Below are 23,264 nucleotides of genomic sequence, written 5' to 3' on the forward strand. Positions count from 1 at the left end.
AAACACAGTTATACTGAGTCTTCCTGCTGCTTTCAGCAGCACATAGGCTTGGCAAAACCTACGGCAAAATGGTCATCCAGAAGCCCACCTGGGATCACCAAACACGTTATTGTATTGCACCAGAAAATTTCTAGTTGCGATGAAGATGTAGTACGTAACAGGATAGTGCTGATGGCATGAGGAACACACAAAGCAGTCCTACCTGCACGAGCAGTGAAAATCTCTAACAAAGCAGCTTTCTCGTTTCCAACCAGTCAGTAAAGCAGCAGGGTTTGGCACAGCTTCTACATTCAAGCAAAAGTTTGTCGTCTCAATGTAGTAGCTGATTAAGAGGTTAACAGGGCCCCAAAGGTATGAACCGTATCCTCCAGATGCTGATTGAAACAAGGATGAATTTGTGAAATTCGGGTATGGGAGCCGTGTCGGACTACAGCTCCCGGCATGCTATGCAGCCGGACTACACCTCCCGGCATGCACCGCGGCTGTACCACAAGGTCCACCGTGTCTCGCGCTTGCAAGATGGTGGCGCCCAGTGGCGGCTTGGGCCCGGACAGCGACACCAGCTCGGATTCGGACAGCGGTGGCGAAGCGGCCGCGCGGTTCCGAGAGGCTGCCTGGGACTGCGCCGCGCAGGCGGCGGCGGCGACGCGGGCGGAGCCGCGCGGAGGTGAGGAGCGGTGGACAGGCTGGGCTCTGATCCCCCACTGCGGCGTGCCCTCCTCTCTCTTCCCCGCCCCGCCGCTCCGGTCCGGCCCCCTCCGCAGCTCCTCCTGACCCGCCGGGAGCGGTGTTCAGGCGGCGACTCCTCTTTGTCGCGGTGCCGGTGTCAGAACTGAAGGGGGCTCTGCCCGGCCCTCCCGAGGCCATGCCCGGCCCTCCCGAGGCCATGCCCGGCCTTCAGCTGGGCCCAGAGCCCCTTCTTGGCAGTGCTGGCCTGTGGGAAGTTTCCCTTTCTCCTCATAACTGTTTTAACACCCCCGAAGGTGGGCCAGGCTTGTCTTTCAGGCATTATTCTTTATGGTCTAACATGTGCCTGACAGGGGTTAAAGAGGTCCTGGCTGCAGGGTTCTAAACGTGCCTTTGCTACTTCCTTTTCAGGGGGCTTTAGAAAGGATCGGTTGCAGCCTAAAGATCAGCCAAGCCTGAGGTATTTTTGCTTCTGGTTTCAGACTTAATGTTTCCTTGAAGAAAGAATTAATGTGTGATATTTGTGCTGCTTCTACTTTGTACCTTGTGATACTTCATACTGAAAGGGCCAATTCTGTTTGGGGAATTTGTCCAATCATAATCTGAAATTATGCTTAAATCTGGAAAGACTAATATGTCTTTTAAGTGTTTGGGTGAGAGGGCTGGATGTTATTGGCCTTGAAAGAGATAATCTTTGTTCTTATTGCAAACAGGCGTGAGGCGATCACCTGCGAGGATGGTGACAATGAGCTCCAGACGACTCCAGAGTTCAGAGCACACGTTGCAAAGAAACTGGGAATTATGCTAGACAGGTACTGGCATGCAAGGCTAAAAACGTTTGTTCTGTGGGTCAGTTACACTGATGTTTTTGTGTGCTAAACCCAGGAAATTCAACATCTTGTCTCCTTCATTCCTGTATTAAGTACAAGCTTCCAATATTCTGTGACCTAACCTTGCTGATATGCTGTGCCCATCTGGTCAAAACTCTCTGTGCAGCACTGCTTGTCTCCATTTGCCTCTGTGGTGAATGTCTTGTGGGGAGGAAAGATAATTTGAGTGCCTTAGCACTTCCATGCTGTAATGGCTAGCAGGAGAATCTTTGATTTGTTTTTGCAACCTAAACCAGTACTTGATTCAGGGTTTTGCTGGCAGAATGTGTGGAACTGGGCTGCCACTGTCTATCTGTTGTTCAGGCATAGCCCTGGAGAACTGGAATTCCTGGTGTTTAGAGTTGGCTTTAGAAATGCTGTTTTTAAACTATTCTTGTGGCATGCATTGCTGAGAAGGCCTGATCCGCTCTGGAAACAGGGAGCTGAGGCAGCCTCACAAACAAAAAAGGATCTATCCAACATCTCCCTCTAGTCTTGTTTCCCAGAAATACACAACTTTAGCTTGGTTTGCACAAACCTGTCTAAGATCTAACTGGGCTTTTCTGTTTAGTTTCATCACTGTCTTGAAGGACTCATCAGGACCATCACAGACTTCGGTGGCACAGTCTGACTCTGAAGATGATGGTGAGTTCCAGTCTCAGCCATTGTGGCTGTTTTGTGACTGTTAACTGCGGACAAGTGAGATGGATCCTGTATGTCACCAGCTGTACATCCAACTAACTAATAAATATTTGCTGTAAAAGAGTTTCTGTTGGTGTCTGTGAGAGCTGTTACTTTGCAGCTCTGACCTCTGTGCCCCAAGTCCTCCCACATGATCCCAAATAATTGCTGTCAAGCACTGTGGAAATACAATAACAGCACTGAGGATTCCAGGGAAGTGGCAATTGATTGCTTCTACCTCTGTTTTATATTGTGCCTAAACCCCCCCTTTCCATACTTCAGGTTTTCGCCTCTTTTCTTCCTCTGTTCCTGGAGACTGTGGGAAACCAGAGCCTTGCCCTGCAGCAAGGAGGAGGCAGCCAGTTAGCTCCAGGTAAGGTGCTGGCAGCTGCTTTGCTCCTCAAGTTCTGTTGCATCCCATATTTCAGAGGCAGCTGGAACTCCCACAAGGAAATAGGAAGCTGAAGAGCTTGGGAAGTCTGTATTTATGACACTTTATATTTGACTAGAGCAGAATTTTGTTTCTTTTTTAGTGTCGGGGAACTAGAAAAGTTTGTGGGAGATTTTCTTTCCTCTCCTACTGTGTGTAAAGAACACCTTGGCCTTCAGACTGGTTAAATGCAAACTGGAGGTGTGGAAGTCCCAGAGCCACTGGGTGTTTATCATGTGTTCTCATCTCAGATTACTCTGCTGTCCAGATTTTGGGTGAATTCAAGGCAAAAGTGCAACACAACTTCCTTCCCTCTTGTTACCTTTCCAGTGACACAGACAGTGACCAAGAGTGGCAAAGGTACCAGGAGGCTGCCGTTTCAGCTGCGGATATTCTGAAGCAAAGTGCTTTTCCTGCATTGTCCCAGGGTTCCAACCAGGATCAGAGTCAAGGTTATGTAGAGCACAGCCAGAAAAAAAAGAAGAAGAAGAAAATTAGGAGAGAGAACAATATTCAAGAGAAAATAATAGACCCAGCAGAGTGTGACCAGATCTGCAAAGATTTGCCTCAGTTGGTGTCTGCAAATGGCCAGCAGGAGAGACAGGACAGCAATCACAGAGAGAACTCAGTGCTGCCAGGAGCTGTGAAAAAGAAAAAGAAGAAGAAAAAAGAATTATGATTTTGCTCTGCAAATGGCAGGTGGCTGAGATGGATGAGGGAAACTGAAAGAAAACCTAACAACAAGAGTTGCTGCAGATGAGGGAAAATTAATTGGCAAAGCTTCTGTTCTGAAAGCTCAGTGGCCTGAGAGACTAATGAAGTGACTTCCTGTGCTGTTGGCGTCCCCAAGGAAGGGAACATTGTTCTCCTCACACAGCAGTTGTCTGTGCTGCTGCTTATGCAGGCCCAATCTAAAAGGATTAAATACTGTGCCAGACTTGCATGGCAGAGGGATGTAATCATAGCTGCATCCCTCCTGATCTGTTCCTTCACATCCTGAAACCCTCCTGGAGAAAGTATATGATGAATTGAATTTAGTTTACATGGCAACAGGTGATCAACTCCTTTTTCTCTTTGCCTCCTTGTAGACTACTGAGAATAGCTCCAGCCCGTGGGAGACTCATTTATCAAAAGCATCTTGTCAAAAATCAGGGCCCTTATTTTTTCCCTGCGATCATCATAACAATCTGTTTTTGAAACCTGCTGTGTTACTAATCCCTCTGCAATCTGCACCTCACCGGGGCCCTTACACATAAACAGTGTGGTGAGCTGATTTCAGGGTTGGTATAAATGCGTCCTACTGTTCCAGTTGTGTCCATTGAAAATTCTTTTCATGTATAGGGTTTTTTTAATGGCATCTGTTGTTATTAAATTTTACTACGCTCTTGGACTTACTTAATTTGATAGGTTTTGTACAACAGTGGCTTTCTTGCTGTATTCAGATTCTCGCCAGCTAAGATAGAGGTGGCTCAGGATGGCTCTTTAGTTGCTGGATGATCAATGCTATGAAAGTGCTGCAGGGAGGACTTAAGCCTAGTTTAAAAAGCACCTTGCTGTCCTTGTTTGGGCTAGTTAATGACTTTTGTCTCTCTGTGAGATTTGGTAGTTTTCAGTATGACAGTCTGTTTATACTTCCAGTCTTTCAGGAAATTAACTGTTATTGATAAATACTCTATTTCTGTTTTTAAGATTGTTGGGTTTCAGTAAATCAAATTTATTGGCCCAGTTCAGGAGACCAGAACACCCGATTAGAGAAACCAAAATAGTGAAGTGTAGCTCTTTGAGCATGGGAAATTGTTGTAAGATTCTTGTTGGTTTTTAGTCAAGAAAACACAGCTGGCATCCAAAAATAAAAAAGCTAAGTAGAAACTTGGATTGTAATCTAACAGAATGTGCCAGCAGAAGTTATTTGTCTTATGTGCAGTTAAAACTTCAGTGTACTGAAGTTTAAACCTGGGCTTTCAAATGCATGGTGGCCTAAATGTTTCCTTTTGCTTTGTTTTGGGTTTATTTTTATGCTAACTGGAAGTTAGATATATTTGCAACTGATGTACATGGGAAATTGAAAAACAATTCTAAGATAAAATTCCTCAGAGAATCTAGTTACTGAAATTGTTGATGGTATCTAGAGGAATCTCTTATCAATGAAACTTTTGATGGACATGCAATTTTGACATTCCCAGATACGATAACTGAAGAGTCCACTGTTGGGCTTTTTCAATTCTCCCTTCTAGTCTCAAGGTTTTTCATCCATTTCACAGTTGAAAGAGTAGCTCAGTTTCAAACACAAAGACAAAAACCTGTTAACTGGGGCTTTTTTCACATCTGGCTAATGGTGTATCAGTGATGTGGATGTTGAGAGTAAATAGAGAGGAATAATTAGAAGAGGAATTGTATAAGTAGATCCTTGGGACTAAAATCCTTCAATTAGTGCAAGCAAGACTCTTAGACCCCAGGGCAGTTATTTGCATATCGAGAACTACAAATCAAGCCTACAGGGAAGCTGAGAATGAGCCATGTTCTGTAAAATGAATCCAGGCTGAGTGTTCATAGAGAAAACTGAAGGAACCTCTACTCCCTGGGGAGCATGGGAACCTCCCAGGTGCTGGACAGCATCAGGGACCCAGTGGGGAATGCCATTCTGCAAATCATTCAGCAAGTCACACAAGATGAGAATCTGTGGGGTTAATGCAGAGAACTGGAATCTCCTTGCAGCTGTTAAACTTTAATTTCTGCATTTAAAACAAAGCAGAGCTATATCAAAAACAACCAAGCCATTTCCACTGGGATAGCATGATTTTAGAGCAGGTCGTTTTCAACTGACAATGTTTGGTATTTTGGTAGTTAATTAAGGATTTGTAGCTTGTCAGTGATCCCATACTGACAGGTTTGTGCCAAGCCATTCCCAAATCTGTTTCTTGGTTATTCTCATTGCAAAGTCAGGAACCTCCAAGGTGCTGTTACTTCTCATAGTTCTTGTTGGGTGCTTCCTTGCAGCAAAGGAGGAGAGTGTTTAAAGGTGGTGTCCCTTCTTTGGCAGCTCAGCTTTGCTCTTTCCCACATGATTTAGTCTGGTGTTGGCAGGTTTGTACAGGCCCAGCTTGAGCTGAGCTGAATGAAAGTCCCATGCACACCCTGGCACTGTTGGGATTCCTTCTTGGGCAGCCACAAAAGGATGTCTGACCATTCTGAGCTGGCTCCTGGGGTTTAGGTTTGCTACTTTGGGGGAGGGTGGAGGCAGTGGATTTTAGCAGTGCCAGCATCATCTTTCCATGTTTTCTGTCTTGAGCCTGAGACGTTTTCTCTCCTGGAGGCAGCTGAGTAGGGGTTTGTGTGAGGCAGTGGTGACAGTGGTGGCAAACATGGCTGGAGTTGCATCTGGCGGGTTGGTCATGCCAGTCACTCATGAGCTACTTGTTGTGGTTACTGGGTGGAAGATGCCATCTGTGTAGAGATGAAGGTCTCGATGACATTGTGAGTGGATGGCAGCAGCTGGCTGTGGCTGTTGGTGGAGTCGGAGCTTTGGTACAGCACCAGGCTGCTGGAGGACACTGTCAAAGGTACAGGCAGAAGTCAATTGCAAATTCTCATCAGTCCCCTTACTGTGCATGTACAACCCCCCATTTCCAGCATGGCTGCACTCTCCTGGCTTAGGGGCATAACTGCTTTTGTCTGAGTGTTTTGTGTGCTGCCAAATACCTGGCTTGGCTCCACAGCCAGCCTGAAAACATTGAGGGCAGCAATCTGCAGAGTTCAGTTCTAAGAATTCTAGCTGATGTCCTAGTTCTCCTCTTAGAACTGAGAAGACCCAATTGGAGTCTTTGTGAGGGAGTCTTGGGCTTCTCAGCCCTGAAAACTGCCTGCAGGACTGGGTACTCATTGACACTGATTTTGTTGATATTTTTCAAGATATTTTCCTTTCTGGATTCTGAAGGGGCTAATTTCCACAGTCTGGCCTTACACGGACTCTGCTCTGAGTCTTTTCCTTATACCAACTTTTCAAACCCTTCAGGACACTGGCAGAGCCCTTTTAAGGAATTGTGAGCCCCAATTACCATTTTCTAACTGGATTTTACAGTGTTGTCAAGAAAAACCAGGCAATACGTGGCTGAAGAGCCACAATAGTGGCTGCTGCTCTTACCAGCGGGGCTCGAGGTGAGACGTGGGCCTGGCTGAAGGTGCTGGATGGTTGTGTCTTGGTTCTGTAGATGGATTGTTGGTGCCTGTGACACTGGTGTGTGCATCCCAGACTCGGTGTGAGTCTCCGAGTCAGGTGTGAATGCCTAGAGAAAAGAGAGTTAATAGTGCCTGGCTGCTACATCCCTTCTAACAGGTGTGAGAGAAAAGTTGAGCAGGTGCAGTTTCTGGGGAGATTAAATTCTCCTTGATGATGCAGTGAAGAACTTGCTCTAGTGCCTCCAATACTGCAGCTGGTACCAGCAAGGCCAGGCAATAAGAAAGATGCTCTTGCTGGGATGGCTTAGACACGCCCAAAAACTCTTTGACATGCAAGGAGCGGTCTTCGGACTGGTGCAGCTCTCAGGTGGGGGAGCAAAGGCTAAATAAAGGCTTACCTGTTTAGTTGGTGTCAGGCTGGTTAGGGCACTGAGATTGGCTGTATCTGTTATCACCATGGTTTGTGGTAAGAGGCCTGTGTGTGTGTATTGGGTCACTTCAGACTTGGGGCCATAGAGAGCTGTACATGAAAGAAAACAACATCATTTGGATGCTGGAGCTTTGGTTGAGTTGTTCTCCTCATGCACTGGGACCTGCTGTCTGTCTTCAAAATGCTGCGAGTGGAGGGACAGGGAGATAAATACAATTGAAAAATAATTTCATAATGAGAGTGACAATAACAGAGGAGGAAAACAGTGCTGTAAGCCCAAGGACCCAGCAAATTCCACCACTGTTCCACTGCTTGTGAAACTGTCTTTATTTTTGTTTACTTGAGCAAATGAGTTCACATTCTTACCATGAGGGTTCTGTATCTGAGCCATGGTGGCCATGAAGGGGCTCTGGTTGATGTGACTCTGGACTTGCTGCATGAGGGGCTGCTGGTAGGATGGGTGCAGTTGCTGCGAGAACTGGACAGGCTGCAGAGTAGTGAGGCTGCTCCCCATGCTGTTTATTACAGGAACACTCTGGGGCTGGGTTGAGGCCAGGCCTGGAAAACAAGGACTGATGCCAGTGGTGTCCCACACTTCAGGAGGAGTGTGGCTGCTCTACAATAGGGGCACCTGAAACGGTCATTGTGGCAGCCTGGCACTGCAGGGTGATTTCAGATCCTGCTTTTCAGGTGTTCCCTTGGTTGTCTGTGATTAAGAATAGATTTCATGCCTGTGAGAGTGAAGTGGAAATGTGCAAAAACTGCATAAACCCATCTCTGGTTTCCAGTGTTTGTTCCTGTCTACATCTTTGTGTGCCGCTATAGCCCCTTTTTATGAAGCTGTTGGCAACAGAGAGAACTAGGCTGTAACTGTCCAGCCACATGAAATGGAGTTTAAATTCTTTTTTGCTAGGGCTGCCAAATTAAGGAATTTGAATCAGTGAGAGAAGTAGAAGGTTTCACACATTACTGCCCATTTCCCACAACTGTCCAGACCCTGTTCCTGTAAATCAGCGGGTCTCTCCAGCACTCCAGTTTTTTGGGTTTTTTTTTTTGTTTGCACAGAATTAAAATCTATATCATAATCTTGGGAAGAAATGGAAATTAGTTCACAGCTGTCACCATGGAACAAAACAAGTCCTCTTTCTTCCTGGGAAGAAAGTGTAAGAGAAGTGTACATTTTATTTTCGTTTCTCTCATGAGATGCACTTTGGCAATAGACTAGTCTTAGAATGAAAAGAAATCTTATAAAAGTCCAGAAAAGCTGTCAAAATGAAAAATACAAAAAGCCAGTAATTACTGCTGTGGATTCCAAAGGCATGTGCTGCTCTTCGCAGGAAGTGGAACAGGATGTTTTGTCTTGCAAGCACTATGAACATGCTTCAGTTTTCATTGTTTTAAGGAAATACTATATTTATACTTGGAAAGATGAAGAGCAGCAAACCAAAACATCGGCATAGGAATAGATTGTAAGAATCCTTTACTCTTAAAACGTGGGTTTGTGTGTAATTTAATTGTGATGTGAATGAGGAACATCTGTCCTTAATAGCCGTGGTACTTGCAAACTGTGCTGCTGATCTTTGGTGACAATTTCCTCGGGTTTGTATCACTGCCAGCTTAGTGATAAGGCTTTGAAAACGGGGCAAGTAATTGTAACAATTAGAGGCAGCTGTTCCTGTGAATGCTGGAAGCAGAGTCACTGCAGCCACTACTCACCGATCACCAGGGTGGAGGCTCCTGTGTTGGTGAAGGCGGGTGCCAGGGATGGGGTCTCGCTGGCCCCGATTGCCATGACCCCTGGCAGGGATGCCATGATCAGGTTCTGGGTCTGCTGGCTCAGCGTGTGTGGGCTTTGCTCTAGGCTGTGCAGGGCAGTCAGGGTGCTGACAGGAGGGAGAGTTCCTCCAGGAGCTGATACCTGTGGGAAAGGAGAACCCTGAATGTGGCACCTGCAGCAGGCGACTCCCAAAGCTGTGATAAACACCTCTCTTGCTGCCTGCTCTTCTCCTTGGCTAACTAACTGGAAAGGCTTCACATATCCTTGTCTGCATTTTCTGTGTGCTCATCAATTAACTAGCACAGATCAGCTGTTGACATACTAAGAGTAAATCCCTGCTGGTTTAGTTCTTTCACATTTAAGAAATCGTAAGAATGAGATTAAGCCCACTGCATTCTCTATAGGGAAAGATCATCTGTTCCGTGGCTGAGGGCAGAAGGTGATGCTCAGAGAAATTAAGAGGCTCAGGTAACTTTAAATGGTAATTCTAGTGGCAGAGTTCAGCACAGAATCCAGGAGTTCCTCTTTCCTTTAGAGACCTGTAGTCATAGTATTGTGGAAGAGCAAAAAAGCATTCTAATGATTTGGCTGATAGAGAAAGTGAAGTGCCTTATATTATACTTCTTTTCTCTCCCCTCAGACAAAAAACTGTAAGGAATCTCTAGTAAGAATAAGCAATAAGAAGTTAAACAGCGGGACAAACAACCTTAATATCAGGTTTGGAAGACAGACATAGAAGATTTTCAGGACCTCATTAAAGACTTACTTCAGCAAGAGACCAGAAAGCCAGCAAAGTGAGTGACTGATGAGATTTAAATAATACTTATTTTTGGTGACTTTAACTTTGCCTCAGGCCAACCTGCGCTAATGCAAACTTCTGCTGTTTCCCTGAAAGCAAGGTAACGTGCAAACTGAAAATGATCAGTCATGTAGTTCTGGTGCTTTGTTGTTAATGATGTGGGAAAAGGTCTGGTCAGATCTCAGAAGGAAATTGGCTTTGAAGAGGCAATCTAGTTATCCAGTACATGTCTGCATCCAGTGTTAGCCTTCATTTTTACAGGTAAGATATACATAAGTATGGATCTGTGTTCTGGTAATCCCACTGGTTTGATCAACTCTCTTGAGATGGGTAGAGTTCAAATGACAGACATGAGATGAGAATGTCTCTGTGGAAAGGACGAGAGAATACAGTTTCCTAGGAAGAAGGGAATCTTGTCATACCCTGAGTGGTGTGTTTCCAGAACAGACTGTTTTAATTGCTCATAAGGAAATGTCTTCTTGCTTTCATGCTCTAATACCTGCCCTCACCACAGTCTAGAGGGGCACGTGTATCTCAGGACTATTGATCTTACATGGTCAGTGCAAAGTGACCCTAATATAACATACCATTACATATAACATTATGTAACAATATGTTACATATGAGTATGTAACATAAGAAGGTGGGTTTAAGAACATTCTAAAAAAAAAATACTCGTGAATAGTTCATATTATGACCACAGGCAGATGGCCTGACATCTTCCAGTCAGCAGAACTGAAGTATCCATCACTTACCAGCTTAGTGTCTGTGCTCAACAGGTTCTGGCTGGGCTCCAGTCCAGGGGGAGAAACCTGATGCAGGATGGTTTGGGTGGTCACCATGGAGCTGTTCCCGTGGTGGTTGCTGCTGGAGGACTCTGCCTCACTGGCTGGCTGTTGGTTGTACCTCACCCCTGCATCACAACAGGAGGGAAACTGGTTGTTACAAGTGAGAAACTGAGAAACTTAGGCAGGCACTGAATTCATTTTCCTTTTTGGGCACTTGCCACAGATGTTTGGGCAGATATTAATGGTCAATAGGGGAACCAGAAGAACAGGCATTCTTGCACCCTTCCCTGACTTTGCCCTGTAATTTGGTGTAACTGCTTCCTCAAATACTGACTGGCTGTGAGTGCTGCAGGGAGTGAGCAGGGTTCACTGGAAACGACCGTTCTGAATGTGGCTGTAGAGAGGAGTCTTTGTGAGATCATCTCTTCCCATAGCAAGAGCAACCCCCAGCTCTGGCCTATGAAGTTGAAAAAGCTGTGCTCTTTTTGGATGGAGAATGACTTTTCCTCATGCCTGAAAACTCTGTCACAGAGTCCAATGGGGCTGGTATTGAAGGGAGTAAGGGGCACACATGACTGAAAGGGCACAGAACTGACTTCTGATATGCAGCGATGACTCCTGGAACAGGAAGTTTGGGATTGCTGCCTGCCAGCTAGGAGGCCTCAAAATAAGTGAGAGGCTTTGGCTGTGGGTTTTGGTACTGAATTTTATCACCCTTGACATTCTAGCCACCCTCCTCACTCAGAGACATGGTCTCTTTGTCACCTTTGCTCTTCCCTTGTAGCAAATCTACTTTTTCTATCTGTTGATTCATTTCCTAAAGGGCTGGACTTGGGAGGCAGTGTAGGTGACTGAGTTTGGGGAGATTCACACCTCTTTCAGATCTCCCTCTGGTTGTTTCTTACCGTGAACTTTGCTGGGTGAGAGAGCAGGTGGTGGCTGGAGGGAGGAGGAGTTGTGGGGAGTTAGAGGGGGGGCAGAGGTGGGCTGTGGTCCGCTGAAGGTGTCCATGGCCAACTTGTGCCGGAAAGCCTCCTCCTTCCTGCGATTGGCAAACCAGTTGTAAACTCTGACCTCTGTCACCAGGTTTGAGCCCAGTCCCTGGGCCTGAGATGGGGAAACACCTCTCTGAATGCATTCTGCCCTGTTGGGGAAAGCACAAGAAGAGCCTTGCTGAGCTGGGCTTAGTCGGAGACACAAAGTAAGTGCACAGCCCCAAAGTGGCTGTGGTCTGGCACACTGTGTGGAAGGGTCCTGCAAGACCTGAGGCATTCCTTGTGCTCTGTGGACAAGGAATGATCAGCTGTGGCATTTAACTGTGGCTGGTGTAAGTGGTGACACTCAGTGCTGTGCCTTTGGCCTGCCTCCCAGTGGCACCAGCAAACACCAAGAATGCAGAGGGACCCTGCTGTGCCCCTCTTCATCAAAGACACACACCCACCCTTACCTGTTGCACTCTTCCACCAGTGCCTCCCTCTCTTCTTTGCTGGGGTTTTTCTGCCTCTCATAGGCTTGGAACAGGATCTGTTGTGAGGCAGGACCCCACTTAAAGCGGTTTCTTCTTCCCTTCTTGGTGGGCAGGTCATCTCCCATGGGCTCGTCTGTCAGTATACCCTGGCCAGCGTGTGTGAATTCTGCAAGCACAAAGGAGCAAGGGAATTTTTTCCTTGAAAACAATAGGGAGTAAGGACAAGCAAGGGAGAGCAGAGGCCTTTCTGAAACTGAGACAGGAGAGCAGTCATTGGCATACTTACGCTGGGCCACCTCTCGCTGCTTCCGGACGTACCAGGTATACAGGGCTGCCCGTTTTTGGGTCTTCATGGGAGTGCCCTTGTTAAGGTGTTGTGAGAGGTGGGATTGGTTCAGACCAGTAGTGTCCACCACCTCACGCTGAGGGATGTTGTGCTGCTGGAGGTAAGACTTCACCATCTTTGCTACTCGCCAGGGATCCTCTCTGGAAGGAACAGAAAACACTTCTCAGGGGAGAGAGATCAGACACCTGCTCTCAGCAGACCTGGATTTCAAGGAAGTGCAGTAGTAGCTCCTGAGGGGCACTTGCCAGTCATCACCATCACGTTTGGTGAGGCCAGAGTGTTCATTGGCTGCAGGGGAGAAAGCTGTTCCTCAGTGTGCTACTTTGCTCAGTTTTGACTCTGCATGGCATTGGAAATAAAGTGCAAAAAGATGTAGCACTGGCTTCCTTTGAACTGCTCTTTGTACACACTTCAGTCTGCCCTTAGGAGAGACTTCGGTTACCAGGGTAATTTCCCAATACACAGAGGCAACCTCTCTCTTCCCTTTCCCTCCATAACTTTTCTTCTCTATCCCCCTCTCTTTAAGGCATATGGGGCAGATGTACTAAGTTTTCCAAGACAGATTGATTGTGATGCTAGACTGAACTTGATGCATGCCCTGATTGTGGTCCAGGTTGGGTTGCCTTGCAATGATTCAGCAAATGGAAACAGGCTGTCATTATACTGTGACATAACAGCTCTGTATGCATATGTATATGACAAATCATCCAGGATTGTGTTCTTACACTTCTGCTACGTGTTACTCAAACACATTGATTCACACCTAGATCTACCCGGAGCTTCTAAATGCAATATAGAACTACAGGCAAACCACTAATACCCCCTATTGCTGCCCTCCTTTGGGTAACAGCTGAGGGAATAGAACTATTTGAGACCTGCTCACAAAATCTGAGAAACGGTTTGGGATTTTATAATTAATGTGAATCTCTGTTTTTTATGATCTCCAGTTGGAATATCCATGAAGGTTCTTGAGGAAAATAGAGAAAACACTGTGACTTTATGTGTATTGATTTCACCACAGCTGAAAGTCACAGTAGAAATAAAGATGTGAAACCCATCAGTCTAAATCCAAACAGTGCCAAAGCACCTCTGCAGAATAGCCCCTGGCTCACTTTGAAAAAGAGCATCCTTCTGTGCCTTCTGTGTGAAATGTCTGGAGGAAATGGTTTGCAGTGCTGTAGGAGGATGCTGGTGTCACATTCAACACCAGCATCAAAGGAGCAGTGGGGAGAAAAAAAGGTACCTGGGATTGTGCAGAAACTGTCACAAAAGCACACACGTCTGAGCAATAGGCAACAACTGTGCTGTTCCTTGCATTGTTGACTCAGGAGGTTGCCGGAGGCTGCACGGTGATAAGGAGGACAAAGTCCACACCTGTTCTCTCAGTACAAACACCCTTATCTCTGTTCCCCTGCAGCCCCTCTCCCAGTGGCTGCATAGTCCAAGGAGCAAACTCCATAGCAGTTAAAGTGTGACATGAATGGTGTCAGTCACAGCTTTTTGAAGAACCTGCTTAAAATAGAACATTTGTTTCTCTTTTACATTGGAGCACTTGCCATAGAGGCTTCTGGTTTTCAGCATCTTCCCTTAACCATCTTTGTCTTTCAAAGGCTCAAATTGAGCTGAATTTAAGAAAGTTTTTCTTTCCTCATGTGGTTTTTTTTTGCTCCTGCTGCATAAACCAGTCTCCTGCCTTTGTACTTGTGATAGTCTGGCCAGCACATGCACCCTGCATTCATTGTCCAAGTCCCTGTATAGAGGAGAAAATACTCTGATTGGGAACCTGGTCTCTTAGATTGGAGTTCTGGCTCAGATAGGAAGAGGAAAGACTGTTGCCACTGATGGAAGCGTCTATTACGTGTTAGTTCCTTTCTGCACCCCAGTCGAGTCAGTTTTGTCTCCCCTGTTGAGATTTTCACTTTGTGACAGGAATAAACCAGGAAGTGTCTGTGAGTCTCTTCTCACAGTGGTTAAAGACTTGTGGGTTTTGTCATCTTTTGACACAGCAAAGAGCTTTGTGATGTAAAATTGTGCAGGGAATCTTAGTATAGTGTGATTTCCTAGGGCAATTGTATGAAGTCCTGGTTACTTTGTACATTGTCAAAGGCCAGTCTGCAAAATCAATGCAGCAAGTCCTTTAGGCCCAAGGCTACACCACAGTCCAAGTGATGACAGTGTGGTCAGCTGAACCCTTGCCCAAATACACAGTTCACCTGCAGAGCCTCCATCGCAGGCTAAGACATCAGAAACCTTTTCTCTTTCACTGGCTATAAGACTGTCATTGACTGTCAGAGGGGAGGATTTCACTCTAAACTGAGTTCTCCTGCTTGTTGTTATAGTCAAATCTCAATTATTTCAGACAAATGGGTCTGCCTTACTCAAGCTCTCCTTTCCTATCTCAAAGACTGTTTTCTGCCTTTCAGTTTCCCTTTTTCCCCAGATGCAAACTGTCTCCCCAGGGTCTTGTTCTCCAGGTCTAATCTCTGTCTCCTAGTTGGTCTCACACAGGTAGCTTTTACTTCCTTCTTCTGAAGTCTTGCTCTCCTGCTCTCAGTTGCTTATTAAAATGTGAGCATAGCCCTTTCCCATGGCTCATCCCCACCACAGGGGCCAGGGTCCTCTCTCCATGTCAGCTTCCCATTTTCTTAGTTCTGAGGTCACTTTTTAAGGGCGTTTTCACCTCCCTTTTGTTACCTGAACAATAAGTAACCCAGGTAGTTAGTTATAAACTCAAAGGGAACAAGAGGCTGGTTGATAATTTATAGCAAGATCTCAAATTTAAATGGAAAGTAAATATCAAGTTGTTAGCATTAAAGAAAACCCATTCCAGAGAGCTGGAGATGTAACATTCAGGGGACCTTCTCCTTCCTTCACTCTTCCTGACTTTTTCCTTTGTTCTTTTCTTTCTTATCCTCTTCCTCTTCCTCATTCTCTCTCTCTCTCTTCTTCTTTCCTGTTCTGATTCTCAGGTGAGAGAAGCCTTCAGTTCCCTGAGGTGGGTTCTGAATTGCTGCTTTGGACCAGACCCTGCTCAAACAGGTTCAGAGCTGTGAAGTGCTCAGGATCATCCCCTGGCCCTTTCCTCTGGAGCTGCTACATAACCCAGTGCACAGCCTGGAGCCGGGCTAGGCAGAGGGAAGGTAAGACCATCCATCCTGGCAGTGTTCCTTTCTGTTGAACTTGGCCTGGTTTGCCTCATCTTGGTTTATATGTGGAAATGAAAGGGGTGTGGCAGTTTCATCTCCAGATTCCCCAGATAGAGTCTAAGCAGGGGGAAAGACTGAACCTTTGTCATTATATATCTTTGTTTTCTTTTTTCCTCCTGGAAAACATGCTTTTATCCCTGCCTCCAGGGGAAATCCGTTGCTTATCTCAATTTCTCTCTTTCCTAATGGAATTTCACCCCTTGCCCTACAGGTGGATTGTTGCTATACCTTTCTCCATTTGCTTTACCTGCAGTAGTATGATCCCTTCCCCCAAGGTAGCCTCCTTCTTGCTTTATACTCTGGAATATTTGGGAGTTTCTCCACACAGCTCTACCTCCCTACTGAGTCATTTATTTCTTATCATAGATGCAATTTGTTTTCTGTGTGGATTGATATGGAAAGAATGCTTTTATTCAAACTGTAAATCTACAGAGATCAGTGAGACATATGAAAGGACAAAATGAAATTATGTTAATTCCCCACTAGAGAAACCTTTGTCTGAACTGCTTTTAGCACGTTTTCTCTGTAGGGACAAAATCTAATCAACACCCATGGGTGCACCCAGTCCTGTGGGTGTATCTTCTCTACACCCTGTTCTACTCAGCTTTGACCAGAGCTTTCAAGACTGGTTTCAACTTCAGTGGTCCTGTGAGGACATAGTTAGTCTCTTGGTGCTGTCATTTTTTTCCATTTCCAGCTCCTGGAAAGCCTAATAACGGACAGTTTTCCTGATTTTTCTTTATAAGCAATGGCTGCAGTTACCACAAAGACTTTCTTGTATCAGCAGTAGCTGCCCACAAATCAATCTCTCTGTTAAAATCTGGTCTGCAGACCAGGAATTGTTAATAATGCCCAAAGAGGCTTCTGTCTAAAGGCAGAATTGCCTCCATATGGTTTCTGCTTTGAAACCCCTGTGTAGATGCTGAAATAGCTTTGCAAGCATTGACCTTTAGCTGGGAATCCCTCGGCATGGAGATTCTTGCCCGCCTTTCTTTTTCTATTGCTGGAAGTAATTTCTGTCATAGACTGTTCTGCCCTGCCTTACAATATTTTAACACTATTCGAAGGACGTTACTTGTAGGCATCTATTAATGGAAAGGTTTGATCTTAAAACCAAAAAAACCTTTATTAGTAGGTAACAACTTCTTAGGGTATTACCAACTCCTGATACTGGTTCAGATGCTTTGAATAGATTTTTAGACACACTGTTGCTTTGATGAGAAATTTGAAACATGTCAATGCAGGTTTTCTACCATTTTCACTTTAACTTGGTTGATTTCTATCTATTATAGACCTCGATAAGTATACTTGTAATTTTTTGCTGAAACTGAGGCTTCTGATCCCTTCATACTATCCTCAACAGCAGAAGTGAATTGCTCTATCCTGTGGTGGGGGAGACTGATGACAGAGAACTCTGATGTTTCAGAGTAAAGCTTGTGTAATTAAGAGACAGTGTGAGGCTTAGGAGGTCCCTGTCCTTGCCCAGTCTCCTCTGTGCTGTCTCAGAGGTTTCGGTAGGTCCTAGAATTTGTCTGTACCTCAGTTTCCATTTGTGAAATGGAAATGCTGCTCAGTGGACTATCTGACTGTTCATCAGAAGGTGTTAATGTCACAGGTTTGGAAGAGAGGTAAGACTTGTGGTGAGGCTGTTAAGCACAGAGAAGACTGGCAGCAAGTTCCTAGAAAGGCAGGGAGGATCAGAAACCAGAAATTGTGCTGAAGTCAGGGTGACAGGAAGGAATTCGCTCCATCTGTGTGTCTGTTCCTAGATCACAGCGGATGTCACTTCAGTCCTGCTTCACCCATTCATTAGTGAAAAAGGGACAAAGTCAGGGAATCTTCCTCAACTTCCATGGCTTCCTTTCTGGAGAGATACTTAATAAACTATCAAAAGTTAATGATCAAAAAGCTTATCAGGGTCTTTTCATCTATAAATTTATAAGACAAAAGAGAAATAATAAAGCCATTGGATAATTAGTAACTAGCCAGGGCCCGCCCGGTGCCACTGGGCTCAAACTGCCCCAAGACCTGTACGCAGACTCAGGAAGATGAGAAGGAGACTAGGATGAGGGGAGGAAAAAGAGTGAGAGGCAGAGAGAGAATCAGGCAAGGAGACAACAAAATGGGAGGAATAGCAGCAGAAACAATAGTGAGGAGAGAAGGGAAATAGGTAAAAAGAATCTGAAAGATGTAAAGGAAGTAGAGAAAACTCGATGTAGCAGAGCTGGAAGTGGGGAAGAAACGAGACATACTGGGCCAGGAGGAAGACTGAATTACTGGGAATGTTTTCCCCATCCAGGTAAGAGCAGTGAATTTTCCTCTCTTGGGTTCTGCAGTATCATCAACTCCCAGTCTGCCAGCGAACTTTCTTTTAAGTATTTACAGGGAATGCTAACTCTTGTCATGCTGTTTTCTTAGCTCTGGCCTTTTGTAGTGGGATTTGACGTTTGCTTCTGTTATATTTTCTGTTTATTTCCTTTGCACGTGAAAGAGAGTGATCAGAAAGCCTGAGAAATTCCCTAGCTGGATTTCTAGTGAAGATTTTAGGTGCAGGATGTTGCTGCACCTCTGTCTTCTATCAGCTTGTCATTTCAAAATAGCCCCAAAACAGGCAAGAATCTGTTGTGATAGATGGTAGGCTGGGCCTGATCCTTGCTTGGACAAACCTCTTGGGTCTCCCACGGGGATTGTATCCCAGTAAAAATCCCAAATGGGAAGATGAATGAATGTTTCTCTGAGTCTATTGTGAGGCCATTGGTTCAGGGAACTTTCCCTGTCTTTTGATCTCAAAAATGCTTGTATGCAAAGGCAAATTTGTGTGGCAGCAAACCCTGTAACTGTTGCTGTGTACGTACTTTGTAATTGTGACAGGCAGTAGATGGTAGAAGCAGTGTTCTGTCCAGGTTTTAACCTCTGCATGTATTTGGTGTGTGCTTTTTACAAGAAAAATCCCCAGTGAAGTCACGGAACTTCATACTCAGAAGAACGACAAGGACGGGGTCTCTTGATTTCTCTTTGGTCAATAATCTATAGCGAACCCCAGTGAAATTAACAATATCATTCTCCTTAAATACAGCAGGGAAACATTAAAACTTCATTGTATCATCCGTACAAATATAGCACCAGTTCAGAGTGACCAGGTTTTTTTTTTCTTTCCTGATGACTGAAATTGTGAGTTCTATTAAAAATTTAAATCCTATATCCTAGCATTCAGTCAGAGAGATGGGAGTTATACAGGCCTTGGACTATTCTGAAGCCTGATGCTATAAGCATGTCAAATACGTAATTACGCTCCATAGCTTCCTTTATGCATTTTAAGCGAGATAAAAGGAAAATCTGAGCATTTATAAAGCATTTGGGGGTGTTTGGGGGCTGCTAGTCCTGGCTGCTAGTGTTTGGGGGCTGCTAGTCCTCCATAGCTTCCTTTATGCATTTTAAGCGAGATAAAAGGAAAATCTGAGCATTTATAAAGCATTTGGGGGTGTTTGGGGGCTGCTAGTCCTGGCACAGATGAAGACTGTGCAGCTAGATCAATTGTGAATACTAGGGACACTGAGGAGAAGGGGAAAGGAAAAGAGAGCTTGAGGGAGAGTGCAAGAAAGCAGCAAAGAAGAGCAGTAAATCTGTCCTTACTGTAATAGTCTTTCCACCACAGCCTTCTGGTGAGCAGCCTCCTCAGGGCTCAAGTTTTCCAGCTCCTTCATTATTGGAGGGGTAAATTCCTCCCCGTCATCTGAGGTTTCATCTTCTGATAACCTGGACTCCCCCATTCCGTTGGGGAGGTTGGGGATGTCGGGACAGGGCTCCCCTTTCTCAGTCTGGAGGGCATTGATAGCACGCTGACTTTCACTCTGGAGCCCGTAGGGTTCTGCTTCACTCAGTGCCTTGATCAAGGTCTCCTTGGTCAACCCCGACTCCAGCAGCGCTTCCAGCAGCTCCACTTGGAGATGAGTCAGCTTCGAGACCATGGTCTTCAGCCTGGTGTCTCTTGGGTTTGAATTTCGGGTTATCCTGCTTCCAGCTTCCTCACACCATGTTCCTGAGGTAACACGCCCGACTGTCAGGAGAGTGGGCACAGCACAGCCTCCCGCCTTTACACCCCCCCCAAAAAAAACAAAATACAAAATTGAGCCACTTCAGACCCCCCACGACTGTCCTGAGCCAGTGCTGATAAAGGGACCCTTGGCTATCTGTTTACATTGGAGCAAATGTAAATTCTCCAAGGTTCATATTTATCTGTGTGCTTTAGCAAGTTACTGAACTTTGGACTTCAGCACTGCCGCTGCAGTTCACAAAGTGCAGAGGGAGAGAAAGCAGGGGGAGGGGGAAAGGGAGGGAAGCAGGAGAGGGAAGGAGAAGAAAATGAAGGGATAGAAAGTCTGCAGCATGGAAAAGTGAGCTATGGAAAGAAAACTAGGAAGGTGGGGATGGAGAAGCATGGCTTACTTCTGGCTTCACTAGTTTTGGAGAAGGAAGGAAGTGGAGTAGCCAAAAGGAAGAGCTGTGCTTGGCTGCCCATGGTTCAGGACAAGGTGCTGCCATTGGAATATCGCAGAACCTGCTTGGAGCTCTGGCAGTGGTGAAATACAGCCAGTGTCAGGCCTTTGGGCTGAGAGAGCCACACTGGTAGCTGCACTGCCCTTTGTGCAACTCCCAGCAGAGGGGGAAGCAACCACTGGCTTTACATTCCCAAGACTTGCAGGATGTTCTGAGGCTCCAGCTGACTTCTGTGGCAGATCATCAAGTCTTAAGTGACTTTTTCAATTCTGACTTTGGCTTGCTGGGTATCTTGATGTGCAAATACTAGTAGTACCTCCATTTTAACTTGCTATGTTTATTGCTCAGTTATGAGCAGGAGCACTGTTCCCCATAATTTGAGGGATTGCAGGGCTTGCCCCTCTGAGCTTGTGATTCAAGTATTTGATAAGGGATAGCCCTGGGTGTTGGGTCATGCTCAGAATCCCTGCTCTATCATTAACTGCCCTGCTGCTTCTGACACGTACTCTGGGCAGGCTTGTGGTTCCCCTTTATCATCTACCTCCACCTCTTTTTGATACCAACCCTGCTCTGAGGTTCTGCTCCCACTTGTTGGATGATTTCCTAATCATAATCCCTGGCTTGGCTGGAATCACTTAATACAGTTCTCCAGGAGTCTTTATGACTAAATTGTCTTTTTTGGTCTGAAATGATATAGATGAATGTATCTACTTTGAGTGGCTAAATTAGGGAGTAACTTGACGTGCACATGTGGACTCAATGCACGAGTGTCTCATGCAAATGATTCCTTGGAGGATATAAAGCTGTTCTCAGTGGAGGCTTGCCAGGGGCAGCTGCCTGTGTCTATACACTCCCATCAAGCCTGAGCTAAACAGAGCCTGGTAGGGCTCTCCCCAGACCGGGCAGTGTCCCAAGACAATGCTGCAGAGGACCTTGGCCCCTGTTTTCCTTTGTGGGCACCACTGGCCAAGCTCTCCAGGCTCCTGAGTCAGCAGCTGCAGGACAGAGTTCCTGCAGACGGACCCTCCTCCCTCCAGGCCCCGGGCAGGACTGTGTTAACTCTTGTCTTTTATTTCAGATCTGGTCTTCGATCAGAGCACCACGTCCCCTCCCTGCAGGGCGTTAATAAAGCTCTAATGGATACAGACGACTTTGTGTGGAGTAAAAAGAGTAAAAAAGGAGTAAAAATTCAGAGTCCATGTAAAAACATTTATTGTAAGAAATATTCATGTGAACATTAAAAAGACAACTTCAGCTTCTAAAGATTTTTTGGGGTCATACTCTTAATAAAGAGTACTTCAAGAATGTGAGCATTTTTTGGCATTGTACTGTCAGTGTGTTGATACAATTTTCACACATTTTATTTGTTATTACAGTTTTCCTTTATTTCCCCCCCCTCTCCCGCCAGTAGACATGACAACATTACTGGCTGATTACAGTAATTTTCAATTGTAATTACAGTATCCAACCATGACATACAGTTTCTGCATGCTATGTCCTTATAATTCAAGGATTTTGCAAGCAGACACAACAGATTGTGGAGCTCTTGCAGTATGTGACAGAGGAGATGTTGTCATTCTGTGTTACTTATTTCTGCCTCTCTTTGGCATCGTGATCTCTTATATAAACCAAGGTGGAAAATATTACCACTGTTCTTGTTTAAAATATTGTCAATATTCTGTTGGTATATAAACTGGTTGAATGTTTGAGGGGGGATGGGGACACAGACCATTAAGGTTAAACAAAGAACAGCAATATTTGTCAATAGAAACTGTAAAGAGAAGAAAGTATAGCAACAAATTATGTCTATATTATGTGGTTTCAAGGATTCCTTATGCACCCAGAAGTCCTGATGCTGCTGCTTGAAGACCTTCAGCTGTAGAAGCATTTTTTGAAACCAGTGAACTTTGAAGTCTATAAAACCAGAAATGAACATCTGTTTGTATGATAGGACCTCCCTGAATGCTACAACTGGATGCCATGTGGAGAACACTTAGCTGAACAAGGAAACCTTTCAAATACTGAGGAAGAGGTGAATATTCTCTATCACTTTATCCTGAAGGGCTTTTTCCCTTGGTCTATTAGAATTGTCCATTTTAAACTACAGGAGCCTGGACAATTAGCAAAAAACCAAGTAAATTTACCCACTTTCATCTTTCCATTTATTGGAACCTGCCAGGCTGTGCCAGTGACTGGTTCAGCCCCATTAAGTATTTCAGATTCCTCAGTGCAGGAAAACCAGTGAGGTTTTCAGTGTTTCTTAAATGTTATAAAAAGCTAGTGGTCAGGCTGAAGGGGATTCCTGATGTGAATTAGCCAGCCTCCCTATTTTATAGCCTGGTGTTAAGGATTGCAGTATCATATTCTCAGATTATTAAAAGTGCAGTTGTGAGGTGATGAGAGAATAGCATAGGACAAGGGTGGAGGCTTTAACCAGCTAGATTATAGTTCTATTGGAGGAAGAGCTCAGTTGCGGAGTGCCATAACCAGACAATGTTCTCCTGTAGCTGAATTGTGCTCAGCGATTGTGCCTTGAGGATGAATATTTGAAATAAGGGGTCTTGGATTTCCTGTACCCATTTTCATCTATTACCAGTGCTTACTATATGTTGATTTCCTTAATTGTAACAATTTCCCAGGCCATGGCTTGCTTCTGAAGTCACTCTGGTTAATATGATCTTGGTAATTGTAGCAGGGGAAACTTAAAAGTTTGAAGACACCAAGTGATACCTGCTCATTTTTCTCATGTTTGCAGTATTTGGTTCTGTATTAACTGTTTCAAAGTAATCTCTTCTCCCCTGTATCTAATAAAGTAAGTGAATTACTCAACACTGAAAACACTTCATGAGAGTATGAATGGCTACACAATAGGAACATTATTCTTATTTGACATGTACTGGTCTGTATTCTGCTTATTGCACTAGGGCAAACCCACAGTAAGGGACAGCAGAGTCCTGTAAACAGCATGGAAGGCAAAATGGACTCCCAAAGCCTGACTCCTGTATCAACACCATTTTTACCTCTGATGTCTTAGTTTACTGAATTATATCTGTTATTAAGTGTACATGATGGAAAATACAGTCATTTGCTGGTACAAAGCCAGTGTAATG

At 45.1% G+C, this 23,264-nt stretch overlaps 3 protein-coding genes across 11 annotated transcripts in view; 2 read left to right on the top strand and 1 right to left on the bottom strand.

Annotated features, from left to right (window-relative positions):
• Positions 1 to 399: 399 nt before the first annotated feature.
• C15H12orf43 (chromosome 15 C12orf43 homolog) lies at positions 400 to 22,992 on the top strand. Of its 5 annotated transcripts, none has more exons than XR_011155394.1 (7): positions 400 to 667; positions 1,401 to 1,499; positions 2,128 to 2,201; positions 2,520 to 2,610; positions 2,998 to 3,720; positions 9,691 to 9,844; positions 21,981 to 22,992. XR_011155394.1 is itself a non-coding variant. In XM_069030678.1 (6 exons), exons 1-6 carry the CDS (start codon positions 520 to 522, stop codon positions 3,344 to 3,346), a joined length of 810 nt encoding a protein of 269 aa, XP_068886779.1. In that variant the 3' UTR covers positions 3,347 to 4,536. The 5 variants fall into 5 exon arrangements, 3 of the variants coding, with proteins under 3 accessions (XP_068886778.1, XP_068886779.1, XP_068886780.1); XR_011155395.1 differs by lacking the exon at positions 21,981 to 22,992 and adding an exon at positions 9,946 to 10,110; XM_069030678.1 differs by lacking the exons at positions 9,691 to 9,844; positions 21,981 to 22,992 and adding an exon at positions 1,099 to 1,147 and having other exon boundaries at positions 520 to 667; positions 2,998 to 4,536.
• On the bottom strand, positions 5,372 to 21,987 carry HNF1A (HNF1 homeobox A). 2 transcript variants are annotated; one of them, XM_069030664.1, is made up of 10 exons: positions 19,291 to 21,987; positions 12,392 to 12,591; positions 12,085 to 12,271; positions 11,543 to 11,781; positions 10,605 to 10,762; positions 8,990 to 9,191; positions 7,640 to 7,831; positions 7,242 to 7,363; positions 6,809 to 6,950; positions 5,372 to 6,218 (listed from the first exon to the last, which is right to left on the bottom strand). In XM_069030664.1, exons 1-10 carry the CDS (start codon positions 19,623 to 19,625, stop codon positions 6,091 to 6,093), a joined length of 1,905 nt encoding a protein of 634 aa, XP_068886765.1. In that variant the 5' UTR covers positions 19,626 to 21,987; the 3' UTR covers positions 5,372 to 6,090. The 2 variants fall into 2 exon arrangements, with proteins under 2 accessions (XP_068886765.1, XP_068886764.1); XM_069030663.1 differs by having other exon boundaries at positions 12,085 to 12,591.
• Positions 12,575 to 23,264, top strand: part of SPPL3 (signal peptide peptidase like 3) — a 77,056-nt gene continuing 66,366 nt past the window's right edge. For 3 of the 4 annotated variants that reach the window (XM_069030672.1, XM_069030673.1, XM_069030669.1), the window contains exon 1: positions 12,575 to 15,591. Coding sequence is in view for 1 of the 4 variants with exons in the window: in XM_069030668.1 (XP_068886769.1) it covers positions 17,940 to 17,956 (17 nt within the window). In the remaining 3 variants the exon portion in view is untranslated. The other variant, XM_069030668.1, reaches the window with a different exon arrangement.

This window comes from Aphelocoma coerulescens, chromosome 15 (assembly GCF_041296385.1).
Source record: "Aphelocoma coerulescens isolate FSJ_1873_10779 chromosome 15, UR_Acoe_1.0, whole genome shotgun sequence".
In the NCBI taxonomy this organism is placed as follows: Eukaryota; Metazoa; Chordata; class Aves; order Passeriformes; family Corvidae; genus Aphelocoma; species Aphelocoma coerulescens.

Coding starts and splice junctions, on each gene's coding strand:
- HNF1A (XM_069030663.1), bottom strand. CDS start 19,625: ATGGTCTCGAAGCTGACTCATCTCCAAGTGGAGCTGCTGGAAGCGCTG. Junction 7,832..8,989: donor AGCCTCCACCCTGGTGATCG/GTGAGTAGTGGC, acceptor CTTGTTTTCCAG/GCCTGGCCTCAACCCAGCCC. Junction 6,219..6,808: donor TCTCACCTCGAGCCCCGCTG/GTAAGAGCAGCA, acceptor TACCTTTGACAG/TGTCCTCCAGCAGCCTGGTG.
- C15H12orf43 (XM_069030677.1), top strand. CDS start 411: ATGGGAGCCGTGTCGGACTACAGCTCCCGGCATGCTATGCAGCCGGAC. Junction 1,500..2,127: donor CTGGGAATTATGCTAGACAG/GTACTGGCATGC, acceptor TTTTCTGTTTAG/TTTCATCACTGTCTTGAAGG. Junction 2,202..2,519: donor GTCTGACTCTGAAGATGATG/GTGAGTTCCAGT, acceptor TCCATACTTCAG/GTTTTCGCCTCTTTTCTTCC.